Source organism: Diaphorina citri, unplaced genomic scaffold (assembly GCF_000475195.1).
Source record: "Diaphorina citri unplaced genomic scaffold, Diaci psyllid genome assembly version 1.1 scaffold864, whole genome shotgun sequence".
Classification (NCBI taxonomy): Eukaryota; Metazoa; Arthropoda; class Insecta; order Hemiptera; family Psyllidae; genus Diaphorina; species Diaphorina citri.
The window spans coordinates 5,926-29,960 of record NW_007378296.1 but is presented as its reverse complement, the minus strand read 5'-3'; the positions used below and the strand labels follow the sequence as shown (position 1 = coordinate 29,960).

Genomic DNA, 24,035 nt, shown 5'->3' with positions numbered 1-24,035 from the left:
CATGTTAAATTAAAGGGTAATCAACCTGTGTCACACCTAAACTTGTAGGCTGGATATCACAAGCTGGGCGGACTAAGACGATTTAAAAAAAAAAAAAAAAAAAAATCGCATGAAATTTCTTTTTTCCATTCCGAATTCGGATAAAGTTACATTTGTATTGGTTTCACGATTAAAGCCAAAATTCCTTGACCTCGAGGAACGCTCCTCGGTGTGTATACAGGAGGTCCCGGGTTCGATTCCCGACAGTGACGAAGTGTTTTTTTTTTTCGGTTCTGAGCTTAGAATACGGGGTCCGTTCCCACTCCCACTTGTCGTTCGGGAAAAAAATCGTGTCATACGTAGTGGAAACACACTCATTCAAATTACATTGCCTTCAAGAACATTTTGTGTCGTTCGGAAAAAAATCGTGTCGTCTGTTTGTTTGGAAACAATCTCATTTAAATTACATTGCCCACAGGACATATTGTGTCGTCCGGAAAAAAAAAAAAAAATCGTCAACAGTCTCATTTAAATTACATTGGCTACAGGACATTCGAAAAAAAAAATCAGATTAAACTCACAACAAAAGTGGGAACGGGCCTATTTTCGTTCACGTGTATTACACGGCACTTCAGATCGTCAGCTTCTCAAATCAGTGCCGGGTTACGAGCTCACCATGTGACATTGGAACGTATAGTTCCGTCCCCCATTGCTATCCCAGTACTCCTGTCCCCCCGTTACATATCGGAAACACATCGCCACTGTTTTCAACGGGGCCAGACCCCACCCCTGCGTGTACAACACGAAGCTAAACTTATCCGAATACCCATCGCACGAGTTCTCAATGTATTTGGCTAGGACCTCCTGGTAGCTACGCCACTGGTCGGTGGTATAGCGTACGTAGACGGCTTTGTTGAAGTGTTCGTTGCGGACCCGTACAGTGCCGGAGACGATAGGGTGACCGTCGTAGTACTGGGTGATGATGACCTTCTCCAGACACACCTGCACAAAGAGATGTTTGGAAAATACAAATAATAGGCGCATTTACAGTCCTATTTACTGTTTAATGCTGACTTTGTATGTATTTGCAAGAAACAGCTTTTATTGTGGAGGTTTGTTAGAGGGAACTGTTACTGCTAAGGCTTTATCATCCCGAAAGCGAAGAGAGAAGTAAGACAGGATAGGAGAAAGCCAGCCGTTCCGAGAACGAACCTTATCTGTTCAGGATAAAATCCGCTCCGGGAGGGAATCAAACCCGCGATCTAGCGCTTACAAAGCAGACGCGCTACTCTCCAAGCGAACTAGGCTGGCATTTTTTTCTTGTTAATTTTTATGTCACCAACACCTATGTACCTCCATTCTGCCCCATTTATAACGCCTGGAGCTGATATCTCATCAGATGGGCGAGAAGAGACACAATACTTCCCATTTAGTGTCTGTTTATTTGTAAAGTGTAAAATATATGTATAAAATAAGTGAAGTTTGTAAAATTATCCTGTATTTTCAACCCTCACAAAAACACAAATGTGAAAAAAAAGGCCAAGTTCCTATCCAAAAATATCGGCCCTTAAAAGCGGTGAGATCAGAAAATTAAGGCCAAGTCTGCATTCCCATCCTGTATTTTCAATTTGTATAATATGGACCTTCACAAAATTACAGAGTCAACTATCAAGTTGATACATACAAAAACGAGTACAAATTTTTGTCGATGGTGGGATTCGAACCCGGGACCTTCTGCATGGCAAGCAAGCGCGTTACCACTGGACCAGCCGTACTTTAATGATACATACCTTACAAATTGAAAATACAGGATATTTTTTTCATAAACTTTAACAGAAACATGTCTGTTTATTTGTAAAGTGTAAAATATATGTACATATAAAACCAGTGAAGTTTGTAAAAATTATCCTGTATTTTCAATTTGTATAATATGGACCTTCACAAAATTACAGAATCAACTATCAAGTTGATACATACCTTGTTTGTGTTGAGGAGTTGGAAGAAGTTGGGTTCGTATCCCGGCTGATTGAACAAAGCCAGGAGAGTAATGTTTAGTTTACTATTGGTGGACACACTGCTAGGGAGTACACAGAATTGTCCTTGTTGATCTGAAACCAATAATATCACATCAATCAATCAAATCATGAATTCTTATTGGTAAAACAGAGAGCTTCTTCACAACTTTAGTGGGTATTACAGCATTACCAAGTACCTCCTTCTTTTTACCCTGGTAATGCCGCCACTGGTCGCTACTCGATTAAAGTAGCTAGTCAATTGTTCTTACGAGGCTGAGTGTACCCCGTATTCCAAGCACAGAGCCGAAAAAATTTCGACCCACCGGGAATCGAACCCGTGCTCTGGGCGAGGTTTACGTCAAAGTGTTCTTTACCACCTACTCCTTAGAGCTCTATTATTGTTGCCAAATTCTCAAATAAATGAAATGAAATTCCATGCCTCAGCTGGGATTGAACCCGCGCCCCTCCTATTGATCAAACGGTAGCTAATACTCGTAGCTAGCTAGTCAAGATAAAATATCAGAAAAACAATCCCCAAAACAACAAGAGAAGAAGAAAAACACACGAAATTTTTGGCACGGGCTTTAAAAAAACAACGTCGAAACAACCATTGCACTTGAAAAATGACGAATTAAAATTTTTCGATTCGAAAACACATCACGAACGCATAAAACGATAATTAGCGAATTTTAAATATTTTTTGGTACGTAAAAAAAAGAAAACAGAATCTATTTTCGTAAAAATAAACAGGTATTCCTATTGGGGGTAAGTCAAAACAACCATCCCGTTAAAATAATTATGTTGGTATTAAATAAATGGGTTGGTAATAAATATGTATTAAACAAAATAGGTAAATAATTCGGTAATATTTGGTTAATAGATTTCACGGGAATTAACCAAACAAAAAATACATGGAAGTGACACAATTCCCGACCGTTTTCTCCGCTTCCTGCCGAAAAAACTTCATGGTAAAAAAACACAAAGTAGTAATCAACACAATCAAATTGGTTAGGTAGGTCACAATTTCGAGTCGTCCCGGTTCAAAACGGTACGAATTCAGCCCGAAAAATGGTATTCACAAAGTTTACAACCGGGACAAAACGGAGCTTTCTGTGTTACGTATTACGCAAATGGTAAGGTACTGACCCCAGTCCCGGTTCAAAACGGTACGAATTCAGCCCGGAAAATGGTCTCACAAAGTTTACAACCGGGACAAAATGGACCGATCTGTTACGCGCGCAATTAACGCGTCTACGCCGTTTACTTGTGGCGCAATGTCATTGGTCAATAAGAAATAGAGGACGGTCAAGAAATAAATAGCTACACCTACGTATCATTTTATTAGTGAGGTACATACATATCCAAAAGAATTGGGCACCTATAGGTAAATACATGACAAGTAGGTATGTATATGTAATTAAGTAGGTAGTAGGTGCCCAACTAAAAAAAAACTTCAGTGCTGGAGTAGGTGCTGTCTGCCAGTGGTACACATTGGTAGTGGACACTCTGTTTACAAACAGAGCAATCAATTCTACCTAAGTCAACTGACTTGTTACACTTCGAGCACGCAGGGGCCATTTTTGAGTGAGCGTTGTGCAGCTATAGAATCCTATCACAAACACTTTTTTCCTTGTGAAAATTAATTGTTAATCAAATTTTAATTATTTGTCACTATTTTCCAAAAAAGAAAAATTAGAAAAATAACCGAAATTGGTTAGAAAAAAATTTCTTATTTTTTAATACCAAATTTGTTTAATTTACTAGAATATAAATGATATGAAAAAAACACCTCTGTACGACTTCGGTATCAGACCTCTACTGAGACAGGAAGACAGGATAATTGAAAACCAGGGAACATACTGTACCTAACTGTCAAGATCTTATCATCCGGATAGCGAAAAGAGAAGGAGAACGAGATAGGAGAAAGGCAGCCGTTCCGAGAACGAACCGTATCTGTTATGTTAAATTGTTAAGGATAAGATCCGCCCCCGGGCGGGACTCAAACCCGCGACCTAGCGCTTACAAGGCAGACGCTCTACCAACCAATATGTAACTAGGCTGGCTGGACACCCTTCAGTAAAATACAAAAGCTGTGCACTATTTCTTTTGTAAAAGCTCGTCTTATCAATCGAAAAATACTATCATAAATGAGCCTATATTACTTTTTATCATTGGGTAATATATTTGATATCAATGAATATACCTACTTCTAGTACCTACTCAATGCCACACTACATGCATATGATGGAGTCAGAAGACTTGAAGAGGTTTGATAGAGGGAACTGTAAGTGCTAAGGTCTTATCGTTCCGAAAGCGAAGAGAGAAGGAAGACAGGATATTTGAAAACCAGGGAACATACTGTACCTAACTGTCAAGGTCTTATCATCCGGATAGCGAAAAGAGAAGGAGAACGAGATAGGAGAAAGGCAGCCGTTCCGAGAACGAACCTTATCTGTTATGTTAAGGACAAGATCCGCCCCGGGGCGGGGCTCAAACCCGCGACCTAGCGGTTACAAGGCAGACGCTCTACCAGCCAAGGTAACTAGGCTGGCTGGACACCCTTCAGTAAAATACAAAAGCTGATGTGCACTATTTCTTTTGTAAAAGCTCGTCTTATCAATCGAAAAATACTATCATAAATGAGCCTATATTACTTTTTATCATTGGGTAATTTGATATCAATGAATATACTTGTAGTACATACTCAATGCCACACTACATGCATATGATATGGAAGAACGAACATTATCCCATCAGGATAAAATCCGCCCCGGGCGGGAATCGAACCCGCGGCCTAGCGCTTACAAGGTAGATGCACTACCAAGTAAGCTAACTAGGCTGACATTGAAGAGGTTTGATAGAGGGAACTGTAAGTGCTAAGGTCTTATCGTTCCGAAAGCGAAAAGAGAAGGAGAAAAGGAGAACGAGATAGGAGAAAGGCAGCCGTTCCGAGAACGAACCGTAGGTATCTGTTATGTTAACGATAAGATCCGCCCCCGGGTGGGACTCAAACCCGCGACCTAGCGCTTACAAGGCAGACGCTCTACCAGCCAAGGTAACTAGGCTGGCTGGACACCCTTCAGTAAAATACAAAAGCTGATGTGCACTATTTCTTTTGTAAAAGCTTGTCTTATCAATCGAAAAATACTATCATAAATGAGCCTATATTACTTTTTATCATTGGGTAATAATTTGATATCAATGAATATACTTTGTAGTACATACTCAGTGCCACACTACATGCATATGATGGAATAAGACCCGTAGAAGCTTATCTAGCTAGGAAGGTAGTTCGTGTTCTCGTGTGCCTAAGCGCTGGGTCGCGGGTTTGATTCTCGACCGGGGCGAACTTTATCCTAAACGCGAACGGTTGATATATGAACGTTTCCCAGTTCTAAGGGTCAGGTAGAGTGCAAAATTCCTCGGATACCTTTGACGAGGTGGTTATCTTCCACTCAAGATTCTATTGTGGCGCAATGTCATTGGTCAATAAGAAATAGAGGACGCTCAAATAAATAAGTAGGTACCTACACCTACGTATTATTTATTTATTAGTGAAGTATCAAAAAGAATTAGGTAGGTAGGTACCTAGTAGGTGCGTACATAATACATAACGAGTAATTATGTATACCGTATACCCAACTAAAATGATATTTTGGTTGTGGCGCAATGTCATTGGTCAATAAGAAATAGAGGACGGTCAAGAAATAAATAGCTACACCTACGTATCATTTTATTAGTGAGGTATTAGGTAAATACATAACAAGTAGGTATGTATATGTAATTAAGTAGGTAGTAGGTGCCCAACTAAAAAAAAAAAACTCAGTAAGTTTGATCAATACTTACTCTAGAATGAAATCGATTGTCCTCTCAAGATAAAATATCAGAAAAACAATCCCCAAAACAACAAGAGAAGAAGAAAAACACACGAAATTTTTGGCACAGGCTTTAAAAAAACGTCGAAACAACCATTGCACTTGAAAAATGACGAATTAAAATTTTTCGATTCGAAAACCCATCACGAACGCATAAAACGATAATTGGCGAATTTTGAATATTTTTTTGGTACGTAAAAAAAAAAGAAGATACCTACAGAATCTATTTTCGTAAAAATTAAACAAACAGGTATTCCTATTGGGGGTAAGTCAAAACAAACATCATCCCGTTAAAATAATTATGTTGGTATTAAATAAATGGGTAGGTAATAAATATGTATTAAACAAAATAGGCAAATAATTCGGTAATATTTGGTTAATATCAAGATAAAATATCAGAAAAACAATCCCCAAAACAACAAGAGAAGAAGAAAAACACACGAAATTTTTGGCACGGGCTTTAAAAAAACGTCGAAACAACCATTGCACTTGAAAAATGACGAATTAAAATTTTTCGATTCGAAAACACATCACGAACGCATAAAACGATAATTGGCGAATTTTGAATATTTTTTTGGTACGTAAAAAAAAGACAACACAGAATCTATTTTCGTAAAAATTAAACAAACAGGTATTCCTATTGGGGGTAAGTCAAAACAAACATCCCGTTAAAATAATTATGTTGGTATTAAATAAATGGGTAGGTAATAAATATGTATTAAACAAAACAGGTAAATATTTCGGTAATATTTGGTTAATAGATTACACGGGAATTAACCAAACAAAAAATACGAAGTGACACAATTCCCGACCGTTTTCTCCGCTTCCTGCCCTCATTAGTTATAGGTATTTCGATGGAATGGTTTTCATTTGCACATTCTTTGGTCTCGATTACTTTGTCAGTTGGTGTTTCGTTTGGAGTTCGATCCATCGTATTCGATGTTACATCATTTGTACTGGATTCGGGGTTTTTGTTTGAAGTTTCATCAATTTTCTCAATTGAAGTATCATCAGTCTTAATGCTTTTTGTTATATCAATTTCTTTGGTTGATGTTCCCTCAGAGTCCTTGGTTGATGTCTCCTCAGTTTTCTTGTCTCGTAATAGTTCTAGACTCCCTGATGTTACCGTACTCGTAGGCGTGGTAGATTCACACTGAAACTTCTCATTTATTTTCTGCGCCAATCTCTTCATAGCTTCAATTTTTTCTTTTGAGAAAGTAACATTTGACTCCTTCGTGTGTTTTTTCTTTGGCTTGTGTGGCTTGGGTCGCTCTGGTTTCAAATCAAAGTGGTTGATTTTCTTCTTCTTATCCATTTTGATTTCAGAACCTGTACCGGCAAAGATGGCTGAGGTCTCTGTGCTCTCAGATTGTTGATCTTGAAGTGTAAACAGTTCCATGAGATCATTCTCCTTGAAGAATCGTCTTTGTTTCGGATCATTCAGAACTCGATTCGCCAGGAATTGCTTGAAGATTTGCCGATGATACATTTTCTCTTCAATGGTACCTGCAGTAATGAGGCGATACACAGTGACTTGTTTCTCCTGTCCTATCCTCCAGGCACGTTCCCTCAGTGACACAATTCCCGACCGTTTTCTCCGCTTCCTGCCGAAAAAACTTCATGGTAAAAAAACACAAAGTAGTAATCAACACAATCAAACTGGTTAGGTAGGTCACAATTTCGAGTCGTCCCGGTTCAAAATGGTACGAATTCAGCCCGGAAAATGGTCTCACAAAGTTTACCTCAAATTGGTTAGGTAGGTCACAATTTCGAGTCGTCCCGGTTCAAAATGGTACGAATTCAGCCCGGAAAATGGTCTCACAAAGTTTACAACCAAGACAAAACGGAGCTTTCTGTGTTACGTATTACGCAAATGGTAAGGTACTGACCCCAGTCCCGGTTCAAAACGGTACGAATTCAGCCCGAAAAATGGTTTCACAAAGTTTACAACCGGGACAAAACGGACCGTTCTGTTACGCGCGCAATTAACGCGTCTACGCCGTTTATTTTCGTTCGATCAAGTCGAGATTTTCTCGTCAGAAAGTTCAATGTTACAAATCTCTCGGATGTGTTTGTGATAATTAAAATCAGAAAATTGGAGAAGCCCCCCCTCCCCTCTCTCCCTCCTAATGGAGGGAGAGGAGGGGCAGAGGTGATAGCAAGGGCGTCATGGGTGCATGCGTGCTCATATAAATACACCAGATGAACATACAGGGTGTTCAAACAATGAAGTACCCCGAAATTGAAAAGGGTTAGCTTTAGAATAAGACTTTTACTAGAGATAACAGGACCGTATTTAGGGAGTGCGAACTGCCCACCCCCCTCACAGGTTCAATTTTTCTCTATTACTGTAGGCAAGTCTCCAGAAATTTGGAGCATCCCCCCCCCCTGGATACGGCCCCAAGAGGGAACACACAAAAAGCTCACCTAGAGGCTAAGGTGTATCAAAGGTCCCATAGGTGTGCTAATGTTCACGAATCTACCAGAGGGCAGTGGCGTAGCGTTCATGTAGGGCGTGTATGGCGGCCATACACTCGAAAATTCCAACTCAAATACCCTTAAATATTGACTTTAAAGAATTATTGTATTTTTATTAGATAGATATTGTGATAGAAATTAGTGTCCGCCCTACACTTGGAGTTAGACCACGCTACGCCACTACCAGAGGGAACTGTAACAACCGAAGTAACGCAGGTGTTATCGTCCCGAAATCGAAGAAAGAGGGCAAACGAGCCTTTAGAGTCAAATTCGTCCCTAACCGCGGCCTGGTTAGCTTGGAAGGTAGTTGGAACGGCTGGCTTTCTCTTATCCTGTCCTCATTCTGTGTCTTCAATTTCGGGACGATTAAGCTCAGTCAGAGCGTGAGTGGCAGGTATTACCAGTTACAATTCCCTCGAACTAAACACTCAAAAAAGAGGTACCTACTCCTTTGGACACCCTGTATGTACAACAGATGAATATAACATATAGATCATTACTAGTGCTTGGTACAATACTAGAATCATGTCCGTGTGATCGTGGATCTCTTGAGCTAATACATTTGTCTCGTTTATTAACATCACTTTGACTTTCAGCAGTACTATTCGTACTCTCAGAAGTATCACATGAATTTCTACAGTCAGGAATCTCACTTGAACTTTTTCTCTCAGAAATATCGTTCGTATTTTTACCGTCATAAGTATTATTACCTGAAGTGTCACTTACACGCACATTAGAGTCATCTGGTGCGGGCTCATTAGTTATAGGTATTTCGATGGAATGGTTTTCATCTGCGCAGTCTTTGGTCTTGATTACTTTGTCAGTTGGTGTTTCGTTTGGAGTTCGATCCATCGTATTCGATGTTACATCATTTGTACTGGATTCAGGGTTCATGTTCGATGTTTCATCATCTGCACTGGATTCAGGGTTCATGTTCGATGTTTCATCAGTTTTCTCGATTGAAGTAATATCAGTCTTATTGCTTGTTGATGTATCAGTTTCTTTGGTTGATGTCTCCTCAGTTTTCTTGTCTCGTAATAGTTCTAGACTCCCTGATGTTACTGTACTCGTAGTAGTTAGCTTGGTTGGTAGTGCGTCTGCCTTGTAAGCGCTAGGCCGCGGGTTCGATTCCCGCCCGAGGCGGATTTTATTCTGATGGGATAATAATACCTACAAAACACCTAGTTGGTGGTCTTTCCTTGCTAGAAAACTTTTCCGACGTAAAAAACGATTAGTGTCTCGTAAATATAAAAGCATACATATTCGGCAAACTATCAAAAGTATTAGCACCCAACTTAAAGCCCAAATCTCTAAAGACTATCAGGTACATGTTAAGAAAATAGCGAACGATTCCAAACAGAATCCTCGTTGTTTTTGGAATTTTTCTAAAGAAAAGAAAGCCTCTAGGAATCAGCAGTGTTTCAAGATCAATGATGTAGTGACCTCAGACTCTCGTATGATAGCAGATGCTTTCGCAGTCCATTTTAAATCTGTTTATAACCCGGAAATACCAGACTACAGATGCTTTGACTCCGTATCATCCATCCCCCTCCCCTCTACATCTATGAACTTTGGTTTCTACAGGCTGGCAGATTCTTTATTTGTTATAATAAATAAATGTTTCTCTCTATCTTACATACAGAGAAGAGATGAGAGGACCAACAGTAAAGGAAGAGTGAAAAAGGAAAAAAAAAAAAATCAGAGAAACAGTGAATGTTGGGTCATTGAAAAAAAAAGTAGAGGAACTAGTCATACAAGGGAAGAAAAAAAAAGTGAGACCAAAACTAAGGTGGAGAGATAAGGGAAGAATAATGAGAGAAGGTAGGAGAAGGAAGGGATACATTACATGGGATACTGAGAGGTAGGATAAAGTAGGGTAACTAACACCAACTCCAAATAAAATTGGGGAAAGTACGGAAAAAGAAGGTATGTAGGTACAAGAAAAGTGGGAAGCAATGCCTATCACAGAATATGTTTTGATGTCTTGTAATGAAGTGTTACTTTTATGGTGTGCATCTAAAAATGTGTTACCAGATAATTTTACCAACTTTTTTTAGTGTTGTATTTTTTATGATTTTACCTACCCATTAAGTAGCACCTTAAGACAAACAGTTCTTGTATGTGCAATGTAGCAGACATGGTTATTACATGGGATACTGAGAGGTAGGATAAAGTAGGGTAACTAACACCAACTCCAAATAAAATTGGGGAAAGTACGGAAAAAGAAGGTACCAATGTAGGTACAAGAAAAGTGGGAATCAATGCCTATCACAAAATATGTTTGGATGTCTTGTAATGAAGTGTTGCTTTTATGGTGTGCATCTAAAAAGGTGTTACCAGATAATTTTACCAACTTTTTTTAGTGTTATATTTTTTATGATTTTAACTACCCATTAAGTAGCACCTTAAGACAAACAGTTCTTGTATGTGCAATGTAGCAGACATGGTCGCCTTATTCTCTTGTGTTCCAGGTCCTCTCCTCTCCCTCCCCTCCCAGCCTCCATGTCTGCTACTAGCACCCCCTCCCGCTCTCTCAAGCGACAACACTCCCCGCCAGACAATGATCTCCTGTGTCCAATCTGTTTTGAGCTCATACGAGAAGCTCACATCACACGGTGTGGACATACCTTCTGCTTCTCATGCATATCCAAGTGTGTCGAACTTCAAATCAAATGTCCCAAGTGTAGTGCCAGCCTACCGGATATGAACAGTGTGTTCCCAAACTTCTTACTCAATGAGTTGGTGCAGAAACACAAGATAAAATCTGCACAAGACTCGGATGGGCTGAGGGATTTTGTAGCTTCAGAATCTCAGAACCTGTCATTACCTGATGTAAACCTCATGCTGGAGGTGTTGAATCAGAGGAAACATTTACTAGAGGCCGAGTCCAGTGTCGCCCAGTACAAACTTCTCTATGAGTTGTAGCTTCAGAATCTCAGAACCTGTCATTACCTGATGTAAACCTCATGCTGGAGGTGTTGAATCAGAGGAAACATTTACTAGAGGCAGAGTCCAGTGTAGCCCAGTACAAACTTCTCTATGAATTCCTCAAGGATCTCCTGAGTCGTAAGGAATCCCAGCTTGCTCAAATCACTCAGGAAGTGAACCTTGTCACACGGGATATGAAACAAGTAGAAGATATTATAAGAGAAGTAGATGATAGACGCAGTAGACTGAGCAGAGCTGTAGAGGATGCAGAGACAGCAGCAGGTATGGAGAATCAGAAGATAACTAGTCTGGACACAGCATGCTGTATGCAGAGGAAGAGAAGACTACAGACACACTTTGATGATTTTGTAGAATGTTTCTTTACCATACGAGCCAAAGATTTGATGCTGAACAAAGACAATCGTGTGAAGAGTTCAGAGCGAGATAAGAGTCTGGAGAAGGGACTTGAGTTATTCAAAGAGAATATTGTCAAGTCTTCACGTTACAGTGGATTCAAATGTCTTGCCACCTTGAACTTCTCGAGTGATTTATTCAATAACTTCACAATCGTATCTAGTATTGAATTTGATAAAGACAACGAGTTCTTTGCTATCTCAGGAGTTACTAAACGTATCAAAGTGTTTGATTATAATGCTGTCATCCAGGATGTCGTGGATGTGCATTATCCTTGCATAGAGATGACGGACTGGAAACAAACTCTATGATCTGCTCTATCAACCCGGTCTCCGTGTTCGCAGCCGCCTTCTTGAACATTTCACTTGAGCCGCCCTGCTGTCGATTGGCCATGGCTTGTTTCCTCTTCTTTATCTTGTCTAGGAGTAGCGTAGGAACTTTGAAGGATCCATTGTTCCCGGTCCAGGTCGGTATCCCGGCTGCTGCATTGTGGCAGGACCGGCGCGACTCTTGTATCGCTTCTATCGCTTTATGAGCAATCTCTTCCGCTTCCTTCTCAACCACTACATAGTCCGGACACCCCTCCTCCATAATCTTATCGTGTTTCATCGCCGTACAGATGTTGGACTTGGAGAATAACTTCTCCAGAATATAGTCGTCCTGTTTTTGCCTCACTTCTTGCTCGCTCTTTTCTTTCTTCGGCTTTTCCTTGCCGACCAGATAAGGCACATGTTCTCCATCCACCAAGGAATCTCTCTCACGATGTCTTGACTTCTTCTTTTTCTTCTTGTGTCTGGAATGACTGCTGCTGCCTGATTCTATACTAGTGTGGTGGTGATTACTCGTACTGGGTGAAATGCTACTATGTTTTGCATCAAATCGGTTACTGCTGGTTGATGCAATGCTAGAATGCCTTGAATCATGGTGGCTACTGGCACTTGGTGCTTTGCTAGTGTGGTGGTGATTAATCGTACTGGGTGATATGCTACTATGTTTCGCATCAGCGTTATTACTGCTGGTTGATGCAATTCTAGAATATCTTGAATCACGGTGGTTACTGGCACTTGAAGCTATGTTGGTTTGGTGATCATTACTAGTGCTTGGTACAATACTAGAATCATGTCCGTGTGATCGTGGATCTCTTGAGCTAATACATTTGTCTCGTTTATTAACGTCACTTTGACTTTCAGCAGTACCATTCGTACTCTCAGAAGTATCACATGAATTTCTACAGTCAGGAATCTCACTTGAACTTTTACTCTCAGAAATATCGTTCGTATTTTTACCGTCAGAAGTATTATTACCTGAAGTGTCACTCACACGCACATTAGAGTCATCTGGTACGGGCTCGTTAGTTATAGGTATTTCGATGGAATGATTTTCATCTGCACAGTCTTTGGTCTCGATTACTTTGTCAGTTGGTGTTTCGTTTGGAGTTCGATCCATCGTATTCAATGTTACGTCATCTGCACTGGATTCAGGGTTCATGTTCGATGTTACATCATCTGCACTGGATTCAGGGTTCATGTTCGATGTTACATCATCTGCACTGGATTCAGGCTTCATGATTGCGAAGTTGTGAACGTACCTTGCTAGAAATGAAGCTCTGAGTAGCTTCTGTTAAGCTGTGATATTGATGTGGGCTATTTATTGCCTTAATGTAAAATATGTGAATGTATAATATTGGACCCAATGAATTTCAATGGTTTTTGGTATAAAATGATAATTTAAAATGTCAGACTTTTCGAATAAGTAAGACAATGTATAGATTTTAATTTTATTGTTGGGTATGTTGTGTTGTTTTGTTACATAGTTTTTAATTGTTTTGTGCCAACCAACATAGCTTCAAGTGCCAGTAACCACCATGATTCAAGGCATTCTAGCATTGCATCAACCAGCAGTAATAACCCTGATGCGAAACATAGTAGCATTTCACCCAGTATGAGTAATCACCACCACACTAGCAAAGCACCAAGTGCCAGTAGCCACCATGATTCAAGGCATTCTAGCATTGCATCAACCAGCAGTAACCGATTTGATGCAAAACATAGTAGCATTTCACCCAGTACGAGTAATCACCACCACACTAGTATAGAATCAGGCAGTCTTATTGCTTGTTGATGTATCAGTTTCTTTGGTTGATGTCTCCTCAGTTTTCTTGTCTCGTAATAGTTCTAGACTCCCTGATGTCACCGTACTCGTAGGCGTGGTAGATTCAGACTGAAACTTTTCATTTATTTTCTGCGCCAATCTCTTCATAGCTTCAATTTTCTCTTTTGAGAAAGTAACACTTGACTCCTCAAAAACAACGTCGAAACAACCATTGCACTTGAAAAATGACGAATTAAAATTTTTCGATTCGAAAACACATCACGAACGCATAAAACGACAATTAGCGAATTTTAAATATTTTTTGGTACGTAAAAAAAAAAGAATGATGTTACTGTACTCGTAGGCGTGGTAGATTCACACTGAAACTTCTCATTTATTTTCTGCGCCAATCTCTTCATAGCTTCAATTTTCTCTTTTGAGAAAGTAACACTTGACTCCTTCGTGTGTTTTTTCTTTGGCTTATGTGGCTTGGGTCGCTCTGGTTTCAAATCAAAGTGGTTGATTTTCTTCTTCTTATCCATTTTGATTTCGGAACCTGTACCGGCAAATATGGCTGAGGTCTCTGTGCTCTCAGATTGTTGATCTTGAAGTGTAAACAGTTCCATGAGATCGTTCTCCTTGAAGAATCGTCTTTGTTTTGGATCATTCAGAACTCGATTCGCCAGGAATTGCTTGAAGATTTGCCGATGGTACATTTTCTCCGGATCATTCAGAACTCGATTCGCCAGGAATTGCTTGAAGATTTGCCGATGATACATTTTCTCTTCAATGGTACCTGCAGTAATGAGGCGATACACAGTGACTTGTTTCTCCTGTCCTATCCTCCAGGCACGCTCCCTGGCTTGTACATCCGTGGCAGGATTCCAGTCAGGATCATAGATAACAACCCTGTCCGCCCCTGTCAGGTTGATACCGAAGCCGCCGACCCTGGTAGTAAGAATCATAATGAAGTAGGAAGAATCAGAGTTAAACTTGTTGACTAGGGTTTGTCTGGAGCCAATGTGTGTTGTTCCGTCCATCTTCAAATACTTGTAGTTATTCTCCTTGAGGAACATTTCAAATATTCCCAACATTTGTCTGCTTTGTGAAAACAAGAGCACACGATGTTTCTGCTTGAACCACATCTTCAACAAGGTGGACAGGACAATCATCTTCCCTGCCTTCCCCCAGTATCCAAACCTCTCTTCTTCAGGAATATCCTCTTCTCTATCACCTCTCAATAGCTTAGGACCGCCTGAGAACAGATCAGGATGGTTACAGATCTTGCGGAGTTTGATGAGACCGACAAATATTTTCAATCTCCCAGATAGAATATCATTCACATCTCCGCTGTTAAGATATCCTCTGTATTGTCTCACCTGTTCATCACTTAATTTACAGAATAATTACCGAAGCCGCCGACCCTGGTAGTAAGAATCATAATGAAGTAGGAAGAATCAGAGTTAAACTTGTTGACTAGGGTTTGTCTGGAGCCGATGTGTGTTGTTCCGTCCATCTTCAAATACTTGTAGTTACTCTCCTTGAGGAACATTTCAAATATCCCCAACATTTGTCTGCTCTGTGAAAACAGCAGCACACGATGTTTCTGCTTGAACCACATCTTCAGCAAGGTGGACAGAACAATCATCTTCCCTGCCTTCCCCCAGTATCCAAACCTCTCTTCTTCAGGAATATCCTCTTCTCTATCACCTCTCAATAGCTTAGGACCACCTGAGAACAGATCAGGATGGTTACAGATCTTACGGAGTTTGATGAGACCGACAAATATTTTCAATCTCCCAGACAGAATATCATTCACATCTCCGCTGTTAAGATATCCTCTGTATTGTCTCACCTGTTCATCACTTAACACCTCTCTTCTTCAGGAATATCCTCTTCTCTATCACCTCTCAATAGCTTAGGACCGCCTGAGAACAGATCAGGATGGTTACAGATCTTACGGAGTTTGATTAGACCGACAAATATTTTCAATCTCCCAGATAGAATATCATTCACATCTCCACTGTTAAGATATCCTCTGTATTGTCTCACCTGTTCATCACTTAATTTACAGAATAACACCTGCTCTGACTTGTTGGGTAGTTGCAAATGTTCCATCACATCTTTCTTCATTCGTCTTAACATGAATGGTGAAATGATTTCCTTGAGTGTCTTAGTTCATGTCATCTCGCATTCGGTTCTGCTGATCATTGTGTTCATTATTATGATTTGAGGAATACCAAGGAGGCACTCGCTGTGTTCAAAGGACATCGGAAAGCTGTCTCCTATGTCAAATTCCTCAATAAGGAAGATATTGTGTCTGCTTCGACAGATAGTCAACTCAAGCTGTGGAATATCAACAAACCAAATTGCTTGCGTTCCTTCGTGGGGCATATCAATGATAAGAACTTCGTTGGGTTAGCAACAGATGGTGACTATGTAGCGTGTGGTTCTGAGAATAACTCACTGTATATCTACTATAAAGGCCTCAGCAAACACATGCATGCGTATAGGTTTGACACGGTGCGAAGTATGTTGGAGAGTTCCTTCGTGGGGCATATCAATGATAAGAACTTCGTTGGGTTAGCAACAGATGGCGACTATGTAGCGTGTGGTTCTGAGAATAACTCGTTGTATATCTACTATAAAGGCCTCAGCAAACACATGCATGCGTATAGGTTTGACACGGTGCGAAGTATGTTGGAGCGAGATAGAAATGAAGATGATACGAATGAGTTTGTATCTGCAGTATGCTGGAGACAGTTGAGTAGAGTACTAGTAGCTGCCAATAGTCAAGGGATTATAAAAATATATGTTATACCTATTCGTGTTCTGTAAAACCACATGTTAGATCCTTGAGTTTGGACTTCAGACCTCGAACGTTCAGATAATGTGAATTATAAGGGATTATCAAGATCCTAGAACTACAAGGATAGAGCGCGCTACATAGAACTCTCAAGTGAGGCTCTGGGCTGACATTCAGAGTCGTAAACAATAGCAAACGCTTGAGTAAAATACAGAACGGGTAGATATGGTAGATAAAGGTGCGTACACATCTGCGCGCCGCGACAGTACTGCGGCCAAATCACGAACAAAGTTGCGGCAGAACTGATATGTGTGTCTGTGCAAAATACGAACACGCTCAATCTACCGTATTGCGAAGACGACCAGATAAGGCACATGTTCTCCATCCACCAAGGAATCTCTCTCACGATGTCTTGACTTCTTCTTTTTCTTCTTGTGTCTGGAATGTCTGCTGCCGCCTGATTCTATACTAGTGTGGTGGTGATTACTCGTACTGGGTGAAATGCTACTATGTTTCGCATCAGGGTTATTACTGCTGGTTGATGCAGTGCTAGAATGCCTTGAATCATGGTGGCTACTGGCACTTGGTGCTTTGCTAGTGTGGTGATTACTCATACTGGGTGACATGCTAATGCTACTATATTTCGCATCAGGGTTATTACTGCTGGTTGATGCAATGCTAGAATGCCTTGAATCATGGTGGTTACTGGCACTTGAAGCTATGTTGGTTTGGTGATCATTACTAGTGCTTGGTACAATACTAGAATCATGTCCGTGTGATCGTGGATCTCTTGAGCTAATACATTTGTCTCGTTTATCAACATCACTTTGACTTTCAGCAGTACCATTCGTACTCTCAGAAGTATCACATGAATTTCTACAGTCAGGAATCTCACTTGAACTTTTACTCTCAGAAATATCGTTCGTATTTTTACCGTCAGAAGTATTATTACCTGAAGTGTCACTTACACGCACATCAGAGTCATTTGGTGCGGGCTCGTTAGTTATAGGTATTTCGATGGAATGGTTTTCATCTGCGCAGTCTTTGGTCTCGATTACTTTGTCAGTTGGTGTTTCGTTTGGAGTTCGATCCATCGTATTCGATGTTACATCATCTGCACTGGATTCAGGGTTCATGTTCGATGTTTCATCAGTTTTCTCGATTGAAGTAATATCAGCCTTATTGCTTGTTGATGTATCAGTTTCTTTGGTTGATGTTCCCTCAGAGTCCTTGGTAGATGTCTCCTCAGTTTTCTTGTCTCGTAATAGTTCCAGACTTCAAACTCATTCGTATCATCTTCATTTCTATCTCTCTCCAACATACTTCGCACCGTGTCAAACCTATACGCATGCATGTGTTTGCTAAGGCCTTTATAGTAGATATACAGCCAAACTCATTCGTATCATCTTCATTTCTATCTCTCTCCAACATACTTCGCACCGTGTCAAACCTATACGCATGCATGTGTTTGCTAAGCCCTTTGTAGTAGATATACAGTGAGTTATTCTCAGAACCACACGCTACATAGTCGCCATCTGTTGCTAACCCAACGAAGTTCTTATCATTGATATGCCCCACGAAGGAACGCAAGCAGTTTGGTTTGTTGATATTCCACAGCTTGAGTTGACTATCTGTCGAGGCAGACACGATATCTTCCTTATTGAGGAATTTGACATAGGAGACAGCTTTCCGATGTCCCCGAGTACGGTAACATCAGGGAGTCTAGAACTATTACGAGACAAGAAAACTGAGGAGACATCAACCAAGGACTCTGAGGGAACATCAACCAAAGAAATTGATATAACAAAAAGCATTAAGACTGATGATACTTCAATTGAGAAAATTGATGAAACTTCAAACAAAAACCCCGAATCCAGTACAAATGATGTAACATCGAATACGATGGATCGAACTCCAAACGAAACACCAACTGACAAAGTAATCGAGACCAAAGAATGTGCAAATGAAAACCATTCCATCGAAATACCTATAACTAATGAGCCTGTACCAGATGACTCTAATGTGCGTGTAAGTGACACTTCAGGTAATAATACTTCTGACGGTAAAAATACGAACGATATTTCTGAGAGTAAAAGTTCAAGTGAGATTCCTGGCAGTAGAAATTCATGTGATACCTCTGAGAGTACGAATGGTACTGCTGAAAGTCAAGGTGATGGTAATAAACGAGACAGATGTATTAGCTCAAGAGATCCACGATCACACGGACATGATTCTAGTATTCTACCAAGCACTTGTAATGATCACCAAACCAACATAGCTTCAAGTGCCAGTAACCACCATGATTCAAGGCATTCTAGCATTGCATCAACCAGCAGTAATAACCCTGATGCAAAACATAGTAGCATTTCACCCAGTACGAGTAATCACCACCACACTAGCAAAGCACCAAGTGCCAGTAGCCACCATGATTCAAGGCATTCTAGCATTGCATCAACCAGCAGTAACCGCTCTGATGCAAAACATAGTAGCATTTCACCCAGTACAAGTAATCACCACCACACTAGTATAGAATCAGACAGCAGCAGTCATTCCAGACACAAGAAGAAAAAGAAGAAGTCAAGACATCGTGAGAGAGATTCCTTGGTGGATGGAGAACATGTGCCTTATCTGGTCGGCAAGGAAAAGCCGAAGAAAGAAAAGAGCGAGCAAGAAGTGAGGCAAAAACAGGACGACTATATTCTGGAGAAGTTATTCTCCAAGTCCAACATCTGTACGGCGATGAAACACGATAAGATTATGGAGGAGGGGTGCACCCATTACAGCTATTTTTGTCTTTATACTCACCATTACTTTTGCCAATAAGTAGAATCAGCTAAACATTTTTGCATTCTGAACACCCAGGTAGGAACTTCTTAGGTTTCTTTGTATAAAATGCCACAAAATAAAATGTAAATTATAGTTTCATATTAGTTTTTGTCACTTGTTAGTTTTTAATAAAAAAAACAATGAAATCCACAGTATTTTGACAACATATTCTTGTGTTTTGTTCTGTTGAGCACTTAGGTTTCAGGAGGGGTGTCCGGACTATGTAGTGGTTGAGAAGGAAGCGGAAGAGATTGCTCATAAAGCGATAGAAGCGATACAAGAGTCGCGCCGGTCCTGCCACAATGCAGCAGCCGGGATACCGACCTGGACCGGGAACAATGGATCCTTCAAAGTTCCTACGCTACTCCTAGACAAGATAAAGAAGAGGAAACAAGCCATGGCCAATCGACAGCAGGGCTGGGTGAATAGGTAAATGCTCTCTGCTTCAAAGGCTTCGTGGTAGAAGGAAAAGGAAAGAACTGATGGAAATTTATGATCTGTGTCCACTGTCCAATTCCACGACTTCTCACGAATTTTATTAGCATTCTGGATAAAATAGCATTTAAAAAAAAAAATAATTTTTAGAAGAAAAATTATTATTCTTTCCATTCCATAGTTTAGGGACTTCCGTTTCTTATCTGATTGGTCATCTCGTTACTTTCTGTTCCCAGCATACTAAAGAGACTGATCCAAGCATTGTACCGACTCTAATCACAATGGATATGGATGATAACGAATCCTCACAGGCAGACAAAGATCTCTCCACGGAATCTGTAGAACCAGAACCTGCCAAACCATTCCAGATCGACAGGAACACAATCCAAGCGATCGATGTCACTCAGGAAGAAGGATTGGGTAATATAGAAGGACTAACGTGTTATGATGAACAGACGTTTGAGATGGGTTGTATACAACAGCTGGAGCAACATATACACACAGACATAGAACCAGAACCTGCCAAACCATTCCAGATCGACAGGAACACAATCCAAGCGATCGATGTCACTCAGGAAGAAGGATTGGGTAATATTGAAGGACTAACGTGTTATGATGAACAGACGTTTGAGATGGGTTGTATACAACAGCTGGAGCAACATATACACACAGACGTAGAGCAGTGTGTTCCTCAGTGGAACAAGCTACAAGAGGAGGGGGAGACAGAACAGGAGGCAGCAGTGAGACTGGGGGAGATCACACCATTCGGTGCTATACTGGGGAGGAACACCAACATTCCAAAACCAAAGCCAACATTCCGCCAGAAAGCAATCAAGAGAATCACCAGGAAGACCAAGCGCTATGTGAAGGAGAACCTCGGTACTGAGACGGAAGAGAATGTACATTGGAGTTATAGACCTGAAAAAAAAAAAAAAAAAAAGTAGAGGAACTTTCTCTCCTGAACTTTGGTTTCTACAGGCTGGCAGATTCTTTATTTGTTATAATAAATAAATGTTTATCTCTATCTTACATACAAAGAATAGATGAGAACTGGATGTGGGGACCAACAGTAAAGAAAGAGTGAAAAAAGAAAAAAAAAATCAGAGAAACAGTGAATGTTGGGTCATTGAAAAAAAAATCCTAGAGAGTAGATTAAAATGATTTGGGCATGTAGAGAGAACCTTCAGCTGATGAACCTATGTCTGAAGATGAAGAGTTTGAATATGACCTTGAACCTCCCAAACCGAAGAAGATCAAGATCAAGAGAGAGCGCAGGTCTGAGGATGAGGAGGATAGTGAGGGGGAGTGGTTATAGACCTGGTGCTTTGCCTGGGGAGGAAGGGACGATAGACTTTGATGAACCAAGTGGTAGTGATTATGAACCTTCACCTGATGAACCTATGTCTGAAGATGAAGAGTTTGAATATGACCTTGAACCACCCAAACCGAAGAAGATCAAGATCAAGAGAGAGCGCAGGTCTGAGGATGAGGAGGATAGTGAAACATTGGAGTTATAGACCTGGTGCTTTGCCTGGGGAGGAAGGGACGATAGACTTTGATGAACCAAGTGGTAGTGATTATGAACCTTCAGCTGATGAACCTATGTCTGAAGATGAAGAGTTTGAATATGACCTTGAACCTCCCAAACCGAAGAAGATCAAGATCAAGAAAGAGCGCAGGTCTGAGGATGAGGAGGATAGTGAGGGGGAGTGGTACTCCTCAGATGAAGAGAGTAGAAGGAAGAGGAAGAACTACAAGGAGAGGGATGATGGGGATGAAGGCGCATATCAGCGCCGAGTCAGATATTGGGAGAAGTCAAGACCAGATGCAGGACATTTCCAGGAGTTCCATAAGTTTGACTTCTTCGGATTCAAAATCCCGCAGGAACTTTGGGAGAAGCTGTTCAAATACCAAAAGGTCGGTGTGCAATGGCTGTATGAACTGAATGAATCTCCATGTGGAGGGCTCAGATGAAGAGAGTAGAAGGAAGAGGAAGAACTACAAGGAGAGGGATGATGGGGATGAAGGCGCATATCAGCGCCGAGTCAGATATTGGGAGAAGTCAAGACCAGATGCAGGACATTTCCAGGAGTTCCATAAGTTTGACTTCTTCGGATTCAAAATCCCGCAGGAACTTTGGGAGAAGCTGTTCAAATACCAAAAGGTCGGTGTGCAATGGCTGTATGAGCTGAATGAATCTCCATGTGGAGGAAAAATGATTTGGATGAAGGACATACTAAGACAAGAGTTACTAAAAAAAAAAAAAGTAGAGGAACTAGTCATACAAGGGAAGAGAAAAAAAGTGAGACCAAAACTGAGGTGGAGAGATAAGGTTGAGGAAGAATAAAGAGAGAAGGTAGGAGGTATTACATGGGATACTGAGAGGTGGGATAAAGTAGGGTAACTAACACCAACCCCAAATAAAATTGGGGAAAGTACGGAAAAAGAAGGTACCAATGTAGGTACAAGAAAAGTGGGAAGCAATGCCTATCACGAAATATGTTTGGATGTCTTGTAATGAAGTGTTGCTTTTATGGTGTGCATCTAAAAATGTGTTACCAGATTATTTTACCAACTTCTTTTAGTGTTATATTTTTTATACTTCCTTCCACAGCTTCTCCGCCAGTCTGAGTTTCTTCTCGGCCTCCACATACTGACCCTTGCCTATCAGACTGCACGCTGAATTGTACACTATCTCATATGTGCTCTCTCTCAGCTCAGGTACTTCTACTTTCTGTGAAAACAACATAGGTACATAAATTACTAATTAGAAACATATTACTTAGGTTCAGGGTTCTTACCTTTTTTTCCAATAAATTACAGCCAAGATTCCAACCTTAATCATACACAAAAAGCTCAATCCAAGGCTTAGGTGTAGGGGCAAACAGCCCTAAAGGATGGGTTAAGCTTCTAAAAATCTTCCATCTATTTTACACAGTGGTGTTAGCACAGTGAACTCTGGATCTCAAGGGTGGTGCTTCAATCATAAAATCTATTGATGGGTGTTAAGAGGAAAATGTCATTTGTGTCAAGCATTTAAGTAGGTATGCCTAAATTTCATGGTAAACAAAATTAACTTTGTTAAATAATATTCTCTCTGGAAAATATATTAAAAAAAAAAAGTAAATAATGATTAAAAAAATAATAACAATATATAAATAAACTCAGCTTACTGATTGAGTTGCAGCCAGATTGGCAATGACAGCAGCCAAGTTTGTTTCTCGTTCATCCTCGTACTCATCATGTGTATTCTTCATCACATCTTTGTAAACTCTGAAGCACTCTTCATAGCTGAAAATAAAGGAGAATTAATTAAATACCTATTTGGAGGAACTTACGTTGGTTCTTACACTTATGTCTTGTACACTATATTTACAGGGATTTCATGACTTTGAGCTAATTAAAAGGGTACACATAAAGAGTTGATGTTAGGTCCTATATATATTCAGTATAAATAAGCACTATTATTATCTCATTATTCATAGGGATAAGGGGCGGGCTCATGATTAGAGAGGGGGAAATTTTCAAAATGAAGTTATTTTGGTAATTATGCAGAAGTCACGTCCATAGAAAAGAAAAGTTCCTTTATGTATTTAACCTAACCCTATAATAACACCAATCACTGCTCTAATTGTGAAAACTCCTTCTTGCATTTAACCTAACCCTATAATAACACTAGTCACTGCTTGTTTGTGTCAGTCCCTTTGGTAGCAATATTCCACGGACATGACTTCTGCACAAGTACCATTATTTTCTCTTACTTTTCTAATCTGTACAAGACTTGAGCTTTCAGTTCTTTCATGCGGAGAGAATTGTCCTCAGACTCATTGATTGTTTCCAAAGCTTTGCTTATATTGTTCAGCCGATAGTGACAATAAGCTTTCTCAAAATACAGATTATCTGAGATTTCCGAATACTTGTTGAATGTTTGAAGTGCCTCATCAAATTTATTCAGTTGGAGCAGACAAACAATTTTACATTGCAAAGCTTTCTCCTCTTCAGGATAGGAGTGAAGAACTGGAACAAAAGAAATTGATTACCTACATTAAAGCAAAATACCAAATACCTACATTACCTACAATTGATTACTTACATTAAAGCATTTTATTAGGGATAAAGCTATGCCCATTTTAGTTATTCCAAGTGTGTAACATCTGTTCTTCCTCTATCATTGCTGTGCAAAGAGAA

General features: G+C 40.2%; 4 protein-coding genes across 4 annotated transcripts in view; 2 read left to right on the top strand and 2 right to left on the bottom strand.

Moving 5' to 3' along the window:
* Nucleotides 1-86: 86 nt before the first annotated feature.
* On the bottom strand, nt 87-7,358 carry LOC103512615 (glycogen-binding subunit 76A-like). Its single transcript, XM_008477388.3, has 3 exons — nt 6,746-7,358; nt 1,957-2,087; nt 87-981 (listed from the first exon to the last, which is right to left on the bottom strand). Exons 1-3 carry the CDS (start codon nt 7,356-7,358, stop codon nt 643-645), a joined length of 1,083 nt encoding a protein of 360 aa, XP_008475610.1. The 3' UTR covers nt 87-642.
* Nucleotides 7,359-10,141: 2,783 nt separating this feature from the next.
* Nucleotides 10,142-11,982, top strand: LOC103512614 (E3 ubiquitin-protein ligase COP1; the record flags this gene model as incomplete). Its single annotated transcript, XM_026826042.1, has 3 exons — nt 10,142-10,208; nt 10,511-11,156; nt 11,282-11,982. Coding segments are annotated over exons 2-3 (1,008 nt in total), but the record flags the coding sequence as incomplete, so codon positions are not given.
* A 1-nt stretch (nt 11,983) lies between these two features.
* Nucleotides 11,984-15,958, bottom strand: LOC103512613 (DNA excision repair protein ERCC-6-like; the record flags this gene model as incomplete). The annotated part of the gene is given in 5 exon segments (XM_026826041.1): nt 11,984-13,303; nt 13,793-13,979; nt 14,279-14,431; nt 14,495-14,982; nt 15,647-15,958. Coding segments are annotated over 5 exon segments (2,460 nt in total), but the record flags the coding sequence as incomplete, so codon positions are not given.
* A 2,197-nt stretch (nt 15,959-18,155) lies between these two features.
* Nucleotides 18,156-24,035, top strand: part of LOC103512610 (DNA excision repair protein ERCC-6-like) — an 11,788-nt gene continuing 5,908 nt past the window's right edge. The window contains exons 1-4 of the mRNA XM_026826046.1: nt 18,156-19,354; nt 19,623-19,833; nt 20,084-20,787; nt 21,302-21,814. Of these exons, the coding sequence (XP_026681847.1) occupies nt 18,156-19,354; nt 19,623-19,833; nt 20,084-20,787; nt 21,302-21,814 (2,627 nt within the window). The remainder of the gene's footprint in view (nt 19,355-19,622; nt 19,834-20,083; nt 20,788-21,301; nt 21,815-24,035) is intronic.

Excerpts from the sequence above, each read along its gene's own strand:
- LOC103512615 (XM_008477388.3), bottom strand. The coding sequence starts at position 7,358 with ATGTATCATCGGCAAATCTTCAAGCAATTCCTGGCGAATCGAGTTCTG. Across the intron at positions 2,088-6,745 it reads AGTAATCGAGACCAAAGAAT|ATCAACAAGGACAATTCTGT; the intron begins GTGCAAATGAAA and ends TATTGGTTTCAG. Across the intron at positions 982-1,956 it reads AACTCCTCAACACAAACAAG|GTGTGTCTGGAGAAGGTCAT; the intron begins GTATGTATCAAC and ends CTCTTTGTGCAG.